This window comes from Xiphophorus maculatus, chromosome 7 (genome assembly GCF_002775205.1).
Source record: "Xiphophorus maculatus strain JP 163 A chromosome 7, X_maculatus-5.0-male, whole genome shotgun sequence".
Lineage (NCBI taxonomy): Eukaryota > Metazoa > Chordata > Actinopteri > Cyprinodontiformes > Poeciliidae > Xiphophorus > Xiphophorus maculatus.
The window spans coordinates 6,001,630-6,015,755 of record NC_036449.1 but is presented as its reverse complement, the minus strand read 5'-3'; the positions used below and the strand labels follow the sequence as shown (position 1 = coordinate 6,015,755).

The 14,126-nt window shown below is 42.7% G+C and overlaps 1 protein-coding gene across 1 annotated transcript in view; it reads left to right on the top strand.

The window, feature by feature from the left end:
- Positions 1-10,007, top strand: part of tbx15 (T-box 15) — a 53,033-nt gene extending 43,026 nt beyond the window's left edge. The window contains exons 7-8 of the mRNA XM_023337645.1: positions 4,653-4,750; positions 8,277-10,007. Of these exons, the coding sequence (XP_023193413.1) occupies positions 4,653-4,750; positions 8,277-9,121 (943 nt within the window). The 3' untranslated portion in view covers positions 9,122-10,007. The remainder of the gene's footprint in view (positions 1-4,652; positions 4,751-8,276) is intronic.
- Positions 10,008-14,126: the final 4,119 nt, after the last annotated feature.

The following is a 14,126-nucleotide window of genomic DNA, read 5'->3' as shown; positions in this document are numbered from 1 at the left end:
CAACAGGTTTCCGCCAATGAACCCAACACACGGGATGCGACGACAGCAGCGACAAAAGTTTAACCTTTTTCGACTTTCTTGTGTCACGTAGCTATCCGCGTGTGCACGTCTACGTGTACAAGCTCAAATTTCGCTGGTCGCTAAGCTGGATGAGGGCAATTGACTTTTGGCCTCACAAGTTTTACAGGAAATAAAGGCGAAGGAAGTGACGTCGCCTCCCGTGTGTGGAGCCCTTAATCTGGGTTTGTTGGCGACGCATTGAACGGGTGTGCGCCAAACGCGATGTGCTAGCCCATCCATGTTGGCCTGGCACACCTGGTTGTGTGCCTCTGAATATTTGTAATTTGGCGCGGCTCATTTTCAGGGAATACCGCACCGACGTACGCGTCCAGCATAACCGCCACACAACTTGCTCAGCTCCCACACGCTCAACGCAAACTTTCAAAAGCACGATCATAACTCAGCCTTTAAGAGAGCCTTTGCTCTAAAATATGACTTTTATAACCTTTAAACAAATACAAAATGATTTAAAGTTGACATTCTCATGCATCTTTTGCGTATTCCATTAGCAATTAGCTTAGTTAGCACAGCTAGCATTGCTTAAACAGCCGACCTTTTGCTCACATCTGAATGTAGAGCTTTTTACGGTAACATTGGGATTTCTAAAAGGTTACTAACATTTAATTTAATGGTTCATAACAGTTGAGCAAGCATGCCATGCGTCTTCTCAGTTTCTGTATCCTTCCAGCCTTCCTGTTATGATTTTTAAGTTTTGCTCTCTAGCATCCTGAATGAAGTACAGACGTGTCACAACATGGCCAACAAATAATTCCCTATTAAATAGCTTCTTACCTCAGTTTGCCTCCTCAGACTTCATTTTAAAGCACTTAACGGATGGCTAAGTTTGAGTCTTAGGAAGGTGCATTCACTGACCAGAAAATATTTGGATTTATCATTTTCAGACTGAAAATTTTTGGATTCTGGAAAATCTCCCGCTCTGCTCTTTATTTTAATTGGCTCATTCCAGATTGAGTCACATTTGAACAAATACTTAGGCTTTGTTTTATATAGCCTTCATAGTTTATATAACACCAAGTAGTGTTGTATCAGCAGTTATGTTTTATTGTAAGAGAAAAAGAAACAAGAAAAGGGGGACAATGGTCCAAAGCGCACATAAAAACCTGGTTCTGGAAGCCTTATAGTCAACTTTCTGGATGGCCCTCCAAAAACCCCGACCTCAACTGTACTCAATATTTGAAGGCCGCGCGTAAAAGCCCAGTCCATGGCCGGAAACCAGCCGATATTAAACGAACTTCACCGCTCGTTCCAAAAAGAGCGGTAAAACATCCTGCCAGGCTTAGCCCAGTTCTGCCTGTTCTTTCTAAGGAAAATGTTTTGTTTTTTTTAGACCTTAATATATATATTTTCTTTTTAAATACAACGATTTGCTGCCATTGACCTCGCAAAGAAGAAAATATCAGAGTTGAAGGCAACAACTTTTTATTTGGAAAAAGAGAAGTCAAACATGAAAAAGAAAAAAAAAACCCGCTGTGACGTGCTTCGTTATTTCAGCCACTTTTAAATTTTAAGGAGCTAATATTAGAATCGGATATGAATTGCAAAAACAGTCGTCGGAAAAACGCAATTATTGCACACGTGTTTACACTGCAGGAGCTAAAGCAACTTTGCAGTGGAACTTTACCATTTCCTGCATCCAGTGGAAAATCCATATTAATGAAAAGGGCAAACCTCCACAGCCAATTATCACATTAAGTACCAGCTTTTTTTTATATATATATATGTATATATATATATATATTTTCTGAATTACCTACTACATCCCAATACAGATCCAAGCTGGGCCCGGCGGTAACTGGTGGAGGTGTCTTTCGCCTGGTGTCCTGGTGAGGCGGCTTTACGGCCTGCCAGGAGGACACAGCTCATTTATTGTGTTTTGGTCCCACCGCCGTCGGGGTGCATGAATGATCGCAGTCAGATTAGCGAGGCGCACTAACGAGCCGCCTTGCTCTGGGAGTTAGCAGGCCTAAAATAACAGCGGCGGGCGCTGGCTCCCCCTCGCCCCCGGCAGTGGGCCGGAGCCGTGTGCACGGGGAGGTAAATCAAGCCGGACAGAGGAGCATGTGCAGATTCAAGGAGAAACGTCACCTCGGATTTATGTGCGCAGTAAAGAAAAAAAAAAAAAAAACTTCCTCCTTTTTTAACGGCCCTGGGTTCCTCCAAGCAGACGTCGGCTTCTCCCTGCCTCTCTGTCTCACTTGGTCTGACGGATTTCGGGCTCGGACAGCTGCCTCCGACTTCTCTGCCTCTCCTGTCGTACGCGCTCAGGCAGAATCCATCACACTCCGTCTTCTTCAAAACTCGTTTGCTGCTTTGATAACTTGTTAAAGCTTTCCAGACTCACTACATGCAGCGTTTGCTTCTAACCTGGACTTGAAAGTAATTACGACGCCATGTAAGATATACATTTTTGATATAGAGTCATTATTAATCACTAATACTTAAACAGCAAACTTAAAATCTGCAATAAAATCACTTCAGATCAGTGAATGTAAATCATTTTTATGAGTTCTATTGTCCAGTGAACAAATTTTGCTGGACGATAAATCGTCCCAGAAGTTATCATGATAAACGATAATATTGTTGTTTTGATACGGTTTTCAAGTGACATGATAATAATCCAAAAACACATTCTCAAACATTGATAAGCTTTACATTCTAATGAGCGCTGGAACTAGAAGACATTTTAAATATCCAAAATCAGTAAACAAAATAGCAGAAACAGTAAATAAAATCAATTATGAAGTCTCTGTAAACAAAGTTGTCCTTTAAAAGAGCCACTTTTGTCGTCCAGTTTTTGACAGAAAAGAGAGAAAATAGAAAAACGATAAATCATGCAAAAATAGAAATTATTCAGCTCGTTGTAACTGATTTCACAATTAATTGATTTGACAGGCCTAGGAGGTGGTAGGAAGATATTTACTGAGAAGTGTATAGTTATTTCCATTATTTCACTTTTCCTAATCACACAAGCAAAAACTCGGCAAGTCTCATCCTACTGATATACGCTAATTATTGTTTTCACAGAGTTTGTACAGTTATTGCAAAGTTTTTACTCATATTAAATAACACTTCTTCTGGCATTTGCACATATCTGCTGTTGCGCAGTTTTTATTCTCGTAAAAAGTCTGTCTTTTAATGCTCAAATGAATACAAACGCACACTTTGAACATTTTCAATTAGTTGCGCATTCTTTTGGACCGGAGTCGCTATTTTTCAATAACTGTGCAGTAGTTATGTTGACATTTTCAATGCTGCACAGTGTTTTTATTAATTATAAATAAAATATTGGCATTTAAACTGAACAGAAGTCAGTTTAAATGTGGAACATCATAGGAACATCATTGCAGCAGACCCGCCTATAACGTGCTCTTTATTGATAGCAGCAACACCCAGTTCAGCAAATAACGGTTCTATAAAAACTAATGTGGGAAACTGGTGTTATTTCATTTATTAGCTCTCTTGAACCGTCTAAAAATGTATTTCTTGCCCCCAAAAATGACTTTTCAACTGTAATACAGGTCAGCCTGTTATACAGACCCAGGGTTTCCCTCAGGGTTTATAAGCCTGGCGGGCCACCAAGGCTTTACTTGTGCCCTCACCAGGCTAAACACTGCTTATTTATTTAAGTCTTTTAAAAATGTTTTTATAGTTGGTGTTCAGGTATTAATCTTTCAATAACACATGATTATCAAGTGATATTTTCAAATTTCCTGTCAACTTTAAACATTTTTAAACTCAAAAACACGACGGGCCGCTGGATGAATGACTGCAGCACCCAACCACTGGGGTTAGCAAGTTTTCTGGGGGAAAACCTTGTTAACCCATTCATTCAATTAGAATACTAGTGAAAAGTCCATTTATTTCAGGAACTTTATCACTAAGTGAAGCAAATTTTATAAATTAACTACACACAGACAAATGCTTGAAAGCCTCCCTGTTAATTCTGATGATTTTCCACTTGCGGTTAAAAAATGACATTTAAAAATCAGAATATAACACCGAACAAATAAAAGAATAACATTTGTTAACACAGAAATGTAACCTTAATGAAAAACATGTGCAACAGTAGACAATTACAAAACAGAAGACATTAAATTCTGTCCAACACCATCATCAAAATCATCATGAATAATTATAACCAAATATGTAATGATCAATGTTCCAGTTATTATGCACCAGAGGCGAACAGGTGGGACTTTAGCCTTGACTTAAAGTGCTGAGTGTTTCACGTTTATTGAATATTGGTGCAACCTTCTCACAGGACCTTACTTCAGAACCGTCAAACTATTCCTTTATGACATTAGGACGCCGAGTAACTTTGCTGAAAGTGAGAAATACCTATGAGATCTCATCAAAAACCTTTTATTTTGAAAGAACACAGGCACAAAAAACCTCACCAGGAAGGAAGACGGACAACTATAAAGGTAGAAACAAAATAAAAGACTCACCCGATGTAGAGGTGTAAACACAAAGCAGTGAAACGTTGAACTGAATCCCAGCTCGTCGTCACTGGACGTCACGTTTTTGTAGTTTCAGACGTCTGACCCGAAGTGTCTCTCTCTCTGTTTCAGAACCGGCCTGGAGGCCATCATGGAGACGTACGCTTTCTGGAGACCTCCTGTGAGGACCCTCACGTTTGAGGATTTCACCAACATGCAGAAGCAGCAAGGTACGCTAATCTACGTTCACTTTCCGAGAGAAAACCCTTTGGAAAATAATCTGTCGGCTAAATCCAGTCAGTCAGCTTTTAATTTTGTTGGCGAACCTCTTGGTGGGATTTCATCTGCTCCAAAAAACCAGATGGGAGAGCGCTGGCAGCTCTAACAGAGTAAATGTAATTTATTGTGAAGGTCAGAAATCCATGAGATGACTCATTTCACTGTGAGTCATTATATTTGTGTTTCCCTCAAGCAGGCCAACAAACAAAATATTTGACGCAGAGAACAAGATGGAGAAATTCTACGATTTTGCACCTGAAACGAACAAGCCGTAAAACTGAATTTTGCTTTCTTAAAGCTTGCCGTCCTGGGATTTTACTGTTGTGCTTTGTAAAAATGTACATCTTGTCACACTAAAACCGCAACGTAATTGTTGGGTTTGTCGAAAGTGTTTCATAGTTTTTAAAATTTCTCGCTGAAAATGCTAACTGCTCAAGTGAAAAATAGTTTGCAGCATTTGGACTCCGTTGAGTCAGTTCAGTACACTGCAAAAACACAATGTCTTAGGACACTTAAAATAAGACAACAATAAAATGTCAGCACAATACAAACAGCTTGCTTTAAGTCAATAATTCCTTTGTGTTTATGAAAAATGACTGGTTATAAGTGGAAATAATTTGCCAGTGGAACAATACATTTTCCCATTATTTACTTAAAACAAGCTCCTAGTTCTTGCTGAAGAGTTGCTTGTAAGTTCATTTTGTCTATTTCAAGTGAACTAAGATATTTGCACTAGAAGCTAGAGTAACAAATACTTAGTAAGATTTTGACAAACTTAACAGAACTGCTGCTCCACGCAGATTTCTGTCTTCAGAAGTCACCTAATTAGTCACATCGCTAGTTTTGATTCCCTTCCACTTATTCCTGTCACAATAAACAATAAATCACTTAATAGAATAGAATAGAATAGAATTCAACTTTATTGTCATTGCACTGTCACAAGTACAAGCAACGAGATGAAATGAAAACATGAAAATGATAAATTAAAACAAGCTCAATCATTTTCAATTGCAGGATTTATCGTTTTTCTCTTTCTACCAAAAACTGGGTGACAAAAGTCTTCAGTCGACTGGTCGCTTTTTTAAAAGGACAATTTGGTTTACAAAGCCATCATAATTAATTTTATTTCCTGTTTCTGTTGTTTTGTTTATTTATTATGGATATTTAAAATGTCTTCCGGGTCCAGTGTTTAAATGTTCATTAGAATTTAAAGTTTATTAATCTTTGAGAATGTGTCCTTGCATTATTGTGCTGTTTCCAATGTATTACCTGAAGATGGTCTCGATACAAGAATATCATCGTTCATCGCGATAACTTCCAGGACAATTTATTGTCCAGCAAAATTTCTTACGGTGACTAGACCTTGTTTGGCTGAAGTCAAATGCATAATTTCCAGACTTTTATTAGTAAAAAATAAAAGTGAAAAAGTTGAAAAACAAATTTTTCTTTCTATTTCAAAAAAATAGCCCACTTTGTTGGCCTATCACAACACACTGAAGTTTATGACTGTAACATGAAATAAAAATCAGCTTTACTTTACCATATGCGTGTATTTCATCCATTTCTTCACAACTGCTTGATTTTTGTGATCCGTTTGGGGTTACAGAGCAGCGTGCGGACGCTATCCCGACGTGAACTTTTCTCTGCACTTTTCCAACCCCTGCTCTCGTATATCGCCGCACACTGCGTCAGCCATGCCCGTCCTTCACTTGAGCTTGGCCATGCGCCGCTTTTCTGGCGGGTCCGCCTGCGTCTGCTGAACTTTTCACATGGCGCGCAGGCCTCCGGTACGAAACCATTACCCTGCTGGCTTTGGACCGCTCGGAGTCACCGTCGGCGCTGCGCTCTCTCTCCCCCTCCGGCGTTGCCCAAAGCGAGGTTTTAGTAATGGCTCATTTCAAAGACCTCGCCGCTGTGGAATAGCTTTCTTTCCCCGCTGACTTCCCCCCCGCCCCTCCCTCCTTCCTGTGTAAATTACCACCAGGGGTCAGTATGACGTGATGCTAACATGTGTTTGTCATCCTAAAAATCCTGTGCAGTAATTAAGATTTAATTAAAGTTTTTACACCGTCTTTGTCACCCTGTACAGACCCCGTTTCTTTCTGTTCTTTTCTTTTGATTTTTGGCATAAAGGGCCGTATCTGTGTGCGCACGCGCTGCTTTCACGTCCTCCTCGCGCCTCCTTGAAGCACCTTGAATCCCGCTAACCGGAGGAAAACGTGACATCACCACGCTATCGTTCTCTCTTGGCCGGTGCTGGCCGTATTATCGAAGGCATATGGTGCAAAATCACGAGAATCCCGGGCCAAGCAAGTCCTGGACCATTTAGCCGCGCCTCTCCTCCTCGTTCTGGTTTCAAGCTGAATTTCTCCGACAGCAGCAGCAGCGGGAACTCCTGCCAGAGTCTCATTAATCGAAAAGTATGTGATTGATATCCCACAGCTATTGTTTCACTCCGAGAGGCCTGACTTGTGGTTATCGTCTGCTTCAACAGCGTTGCGCTTTATGTGCGTCTTGTGTGTGTGTGTATGCGGAGCGGCCATGTTGACCAGCCAAACGTTTTACGGTCCCGCGCGTGATGCGGTGTCACGGACAGCTTGAGAGTAAAACTTGCAGTTATTCTGAGAGGGAGAGAGTTAAACAAAAAAGAAGAAGAAGAAGAAGAGTGGTGTGTGTGTATTTAACTGGCCGGAGGGAGAGCCAGAGTTTTGTTCAGATGATCCAGTGCAGGTGTCCAACCTGGACATACTCCCTGCTACCAATCACTTCGAACCAGGGACGTCCTGATCGGAATGTTTTGTTCTTATTTTTTTGTGCGTCCAGTTCTGATCGGAATTATTTTAGATTAGCAACCTGCTGGTACGTATGGAGAATAAAAACTGTGACTTCAGTGCTTCGGCCGTTTTGCAGTTTCCTGGACGTTTGTTCCAGATTTGTGGTGCATAGAAGCTGAATGCCGCTTCTCCATGTTTGGTTCTGGTTCTGGTGGATGCAGAGCAGAACCAGAACCAGTTAATGATTTTTCTTCACCTTGGATTTTAAGATGGATTTTTTTTTCTCGACCATTATTTGTTTTTACTAACATTGACCTTCTAACTGGACCTTCATGCTAACTTCTCCTCAAATCCCAGTTGAATACCATGGAATAAATCTGCAGGGTTTCCCCCACAACACTTTCTAAGCCCGGTGCTCATCTAGCCGGCCACCATGTTTATGAGTTAAAAAATGCTTAAAGGTGACAGGAAATTTGAAATTATCACTTGATAGTTATGTGTTACTGGAAGACTGGAACATTAATACCTCAACACCAATTATAAAGTCCTAAAAAAGGCAATGCTTAAAAAAAGCTAAAATTATTAAACAACGCTTAGGCTTTACGCTTAGCGCAAGTAAAGCCTGGTGGCCCGCCAGGCTTATTACACTGGGGGAAACCCTGAATCTGTGTTTCACTGGCTCTGTCTGTGTTTTGTTTTCCAGGTGGCAGCACCGGGACGTCTCCCACCACCTCCAGCACGGGAACGCCTTCACCGTCCGGCGCGGCCCACCTCCTCTCCCCCTCCTGCTCCCCTCCCGCCTTCCACCTGGCCCCCAATACGTTCAACGTCGGCTGCAGAGAGAGCCAGCTCTGCAACCTGGGCCTGTCAGAGTACCCTGCCTGCGCCCGCAGCAACATGGCGGCTTTGCAAGGCTACGGCGGCCTGACCGACGGCTCCTACGGCCGCCTCCAGGCGGCGGGAGGAGCCGTGGCGTCCGCCCAGCCATCGGAATCCTTCCTGCCGCAAAGAACTTCCTCCCTGATCGCCGCGGGCATGCAGGGCGGCGCCCACGGTTCCCTGGCCGGCGGCGGAAGCGGTGGAGGCGGCGGTGGTGCTGCCGGCGGCAAGATGGACGCCTACGGCGGACAGCTGGGCTCGTTCCCGGCCTCCCAGCTTCAGTACGTGATGCAGGCTGGCGGGAGCTCCGGTTCCGCCTCGTCCTCTTCGTCAGGGTCGTCTCCGTCCTCCGCCCACATGTTCGGCAGCGGCCACCACCACGTGCAGCAGGGATCTTACAACGCTTTCTCCCTCCACAACCCCTACAACCTGTATGGATACAACTTCCCCGCCTCGCCTCGCCTGGCCACCAGCCCGGAGAAGCCCCAGGCGGGGCTGCTCTGCTCCTCGGCCCCCGCCGGCGCCTTCGCCGAGCGCCAGTACCTGCCCAACGGCGGCATGGACACGATGCACATGATCGGCAACGCGGCGGGCGGCCAGCAGGGCGGCAGCTCCTGCGACGGACGTCAGTACGGCTCATCCTCTCAGATGTCCATGCACATGGTGTGAAAACCGCGACCTCGACCTTCTCCACATCGCTGAAACGATTTCAGGTGAAAAAAGGGAAGGAGAAAAAAAAACTGCAGTTGGTGAGTGTTGGTTTAAACCAACAACGTTCACGTTTCAGAAACACGCCTACCACTCCAAACGCAATAAAAACAAAAGCAGGTATAAACTTCTATTTAATTATTTTATATTGATCTTGACAGCAGCTCAATGTTCTTACCGTTTGAAGGCAAATTTGGAGAAGTGGAAATGGAGTAGAGAAGGAAGTCTATGTGTTACGGTGCAATAATAATAGAAACAGCTCCAGTGTCATCCAGAGGTTTTTTGTTTGTTTTTTTCACTTCAAGCGGTGCTTGTGCCGTTTCGGTTGAGGGACGTCAAAGAGTTGGCGGCTCTCTGTGGAGCTCGGAGGTTTTGGACAGAATGAAAGGGACAACTGGACAGCGCCAGTGAGCGGTTCACTGCTGGAGGTGGAGGACCTGGGCGCGGTGGAGGCTGCTGACGGAGGAAAACAGAGCCGGTTCTTTTCGCTGTATAGTAAAATGTGAGAACAGGACTCCAACCAGGCAACTCCACCCACCTGTCTTCCGCAAAAACTAGAACTCCTCACAATGTTTCCGGGATTTATGTGATTATATATAATTATATATATATATATATGCATATAGTGGAAAAGGATTTGCCTCCTTGCAGATTTTTTCTTGCATTCTTTCTATTTTATCCCTTCTAAATGTTTCAGATCATATCAGACAAAGAGAACGTGAGTAAATACAAAAATTAGAATCATAAAATGACTGGGTGTTTCCACACCTGACAGTCCAGTAGACTCGGTTTGATTTGTTGCATTCTCAGCAGTTTGCTTTCACACTGCACTGTCAAACGATCCAGACCCTTTGAAAAACTTGTTCCCCTCCTCGCCTGGGGGGGGGCGCTACACAAAGAATTAATGAAGAAAACAACACAAAAACTTCTAAAGAAGACACCAAGCACAACTTTGACCTTCACAAAATGTAAGTAGTGCCACATTTTAGTGGTTGTAGGATTTCTTTCACATCTTCGGTGAAAGACCACGAGCCATTTCTCCTTCTAGAGCTAGACACAAGCATTTGTTTTGGTTACCCAGAATGCTATGCGCTACAACCCGCTTCCTGCTTTTGGAGCGGTTTCCGGTTCGCTTACATCCACCTATGCGTTCAAACCGCACCAGCGTTCACTTCAACTGAACAGAGACCTCTGTTTGTAGGGGTTTGCTTTTATGACTCGCTTCAGAGTTCGATTGCGTGTTCACACCTCCTCAAATGAAACTGACTTTCTAGACAAACGAACTAGAGTTTGATTAAAGCGAATGGAGCCTTGAAGACAACCTGTCTAACAACATGAAGCATGCCAAAGATTTCAGAAAGATACGAATTGTCTCCTACTCTAAGAAACAGGATTATTGACATCCATCAGTCTGGACAGGCTTAACAAGCCTTTGGACTCCAGTAAACCAGAGTGAAGGTCCAATTTGATCATCCATCCGGTTGTGGATACTGACTAAGTCATTAGCTGTGTTTCCATTACAAGTAAGTACAAAACCTTTTTAATACTCTGATAATGACAAAAAGACGCAATTTCCCAATTGTGGTGTTACCATTTCCCTTTTTTGGGAATTTCCAGTCTACAATTTTCTGGAAGAGCTATGGATCCAACTCTTTCAAAAGACAAACTTTTGATGAGCTTTGCAAGGCACCAGAACCAGAACTTTGCGATGCACACCTGGCTTTGCTGGAGACAGCCGTGCATTGTCCAAGGTGGCCAGTTCCTAAAAATAAGTATGTTGCTGATGGATGCAAACTGGTGTGACTAGTGATAGAAACAAGGTGTTTCCATTGGAGTCTTTTCAAAATGCATTCATTTTGATATGGCCAAAAAACAACCTTGTCCTGCAGCAAAAATGTATCAAAAATCATGAATTTCTTTTTCTTCAAAATTGCCATGTTTCCATTAAGCAAATTTATTTTTCGCAATTCCAATTTGTATCCATAGATGAGTTTGTGACCTTTAGGGTGAAGGGCATTTGGAATATGCAGCAAGACAAAATCCCAACGCTCCAAACTCACTGTATTGAAAAGGTTTTGGAGCAATTTGGACAAACACTGGGCTTAAATCTAACGAACATGCTGTGGTTTGACCTTTCACAGATTGCTCGTGTTTGAAAACTCCTCAAGGTGGCTGAATAAAACCAGTCTGTGAAGTCAACCAGAACTCTTCGACAGCGATGTAAAAGACCCGTTGTCCCGTAATCCTGGGCAACAGTGGACCAGCAGGTTGGGGTTGCCCATGTAGCCAATGGGTTGCTGGTTCAGACCCCCACTCAGTCCGTCTCAGACTTTGCTGCTGGCGGTGGTCAGATTAAATTTCAGACTTCCTTCTGTGGGTCCACATCCAGGGCAGGGCTATGTTGTAGCTATGAATGAGTGAATGACTGATTGTAGTGTACAGCGCTTTGGAGTCCTCTGACTTGATAAAGTGCTAACAAGTGCAGGTCGTTTACCATTTTGCCATCTTCTGACGCTGTTCGGCAGTTGTTTCCACCAGGGTGGCCTCAACAAGCTGTTAGCTTGTGAGGTCAATGATTTTCTCATGTTGGTTTGGATAGCTCTTTTCATCTCGGCTAACAAAAGTTTCATATAAAACTCCGAGTTAAAATAAGACACGTTTAAGTGTGGCAACAAAACAAAAATAGAAGAACTCTTCCAGGAGACAAACACTTCTTCACGGTATTATATATAAAAGAAAAAAGAAGGCAAATGCAATCAATATTATAAGCTTAAAAAGTTGTTGTGTGAAATGTTGAATAATAAGCAATACTATAATAAGAGAGTAAAGTATGTTGTGGTGTGTACTAAGATGTGTATTTAAGAGTTGACCAGTATAGCAATTTCACCTATTTGTTATTAAAATTTGTGCAAATGGGAATTAGCAAAGTTAATCTTCTTTTTTTTTCCTTTTCTTTTTTTGGAGTAGTTGTACATACAAGTGCCAAGCACATGAAAAAACTCAAATAAACGTTTATTTCATGTATGAAGGTGGGATTTGTTTCTTATTTGTTTGCCGAATGTTTTCATTTAAAGGGGCAGTATCGTGTAAAGTCTGCTTTTTTGAACTTTACGTCACGTTATGTTATCCCCCCCGCATCAAAAACACACCCGGAGTGTTGCTTTGATTCTTTTATGCATGTTTGAGAAATCCTTTCATCCCCGCGGCAACCATTTATCTGTGCAAAACGCCTGGGTGGACCTAGCTCCGCCTTTGACACGCAGCTCCTCCTCTAAGCTATTGAGCTTCTGCCTCACAGAGCAGCCCTCCCCCGTGAGTCTCCCACTCAACTCCTACAGACTAGCCATCAGGAATTAGCAAACACCTAGAACTGAGCATCTCCTGAGTTCACTACAGGAGCTACTTCTCAGTATAACGCTGGTAAAAATTTTGCTAAAGGGTTAATAGAGGAGCCATGTTGTGATGACTTCCTGAAGGCAAAGTTTCAGAAAGAGCAGGAGCTTCTTAAAGAGACAGAGGCCCAATTTCAAGGCGCTAAGTCAGGAAGTAATATTTATTTTAAGTCATATTTGATATATGTAGCATTTTTATAAAAACTGAAGGTAACATAGTTACTTGATTGTGCTATAAAAAGGCACTGTGTGCCTGGAAAACACATAATACTGCCCCCTTTGAAATCAGACAGAAAAATAAAAAGGTTATGCATCTTCTTGAATGGAGAAACGATCATAAAAATGCTCGCATCTAACTCAACTCTGTTGCACTCTATGCTAATTCACATCGGTTCTGATCTTTGTTTTGGCCGATTGAGTCTTATGAAGTAAGCTAAGCAGCAGCCACCATAGATGAACAAAGGCCCAGAGAACAAGAGAAGCAGACTGTGGGCCTTGCCATTTCTGATGAAGATCTGCCATTGCATAAAACTTATGAAATGACTCAATCAAACAAGAAAACATCCTCTGTCCATAAAACGCAGCCATCTGCGATGGTCAGCAGCCAGGGTTTCTGTCATAAACCAAACTGAAGGAAAGGAACCCCCGAGCCCTGATGGTTCCGTTTATCAAGCAAATAATAGTAATAATAATAAAAGAAACAGACTGAACCCAATCAGCTGCACTGCTGTTCTGCTCGAAGCATATAAATATGGCACCTGTTTTTAAACACAGAGAAATCCCCTTGTAATCATTTAAAGCTCCATGAAAGAGAGAGAGAGAGAGAAACAAAACGATGAGCCCCGCTCTGTGGTTCCCGTCTTGTTGCGCAGGCACAAGCCCCGTGATTTTAGCCGCAGCCAATCAGCATCCATTACACGGATGTCTCCTGAACAGCTCTCTCCCGTCACTTCCCATCACGAGCGTGGCCTCAACCATGAAATATCATATCTGAGCCAGCATCAGAAAACGAAGGGGGGGCGGCGGAGACAGCGACCAAACTATTAGAAACACCTGTTTTCCACGCATGACTCCAAATAATGAGCAGCGCGATATAACAAAGGATGATTTCAGAATTGGGCCCGGCTCCATCTATCTGGACATTATTTTCGATAATTATTCACATTATCTGTCTGTTATGTCTCGTTCCACTAATGTTAGGAATCATCCAGCTGCTCCCACACATCTTTAACCCAAATTTACTTCTGGGTCTTTGGAATCAGAAACATAATGCATAGCAGGTCCAGTTTTCTTTTTTTCTTTTCTTTTTTATAAACCGCAGCTATCAATCAGGGCCCTAACAGGAAAAGTATGGTTAGGCATGAGTGGGAGCCCCTAAGCCTTTTATGGTGGCGTCTTCAATTAGAAACAAAACAAGCAAAAAGCTCTGTTGACTGATTGATGGTTCAGTGTGCCTGGCCTGCCATAAAAGCAAAAGAACTGAAGATCCAGGCCGCGGGTGTTTTAATGAGAACCTCTGACAGAGATGACGGTTTTGGGCTCAGTTTGAGTAAGAGCACTTTTTGGACGCAAGG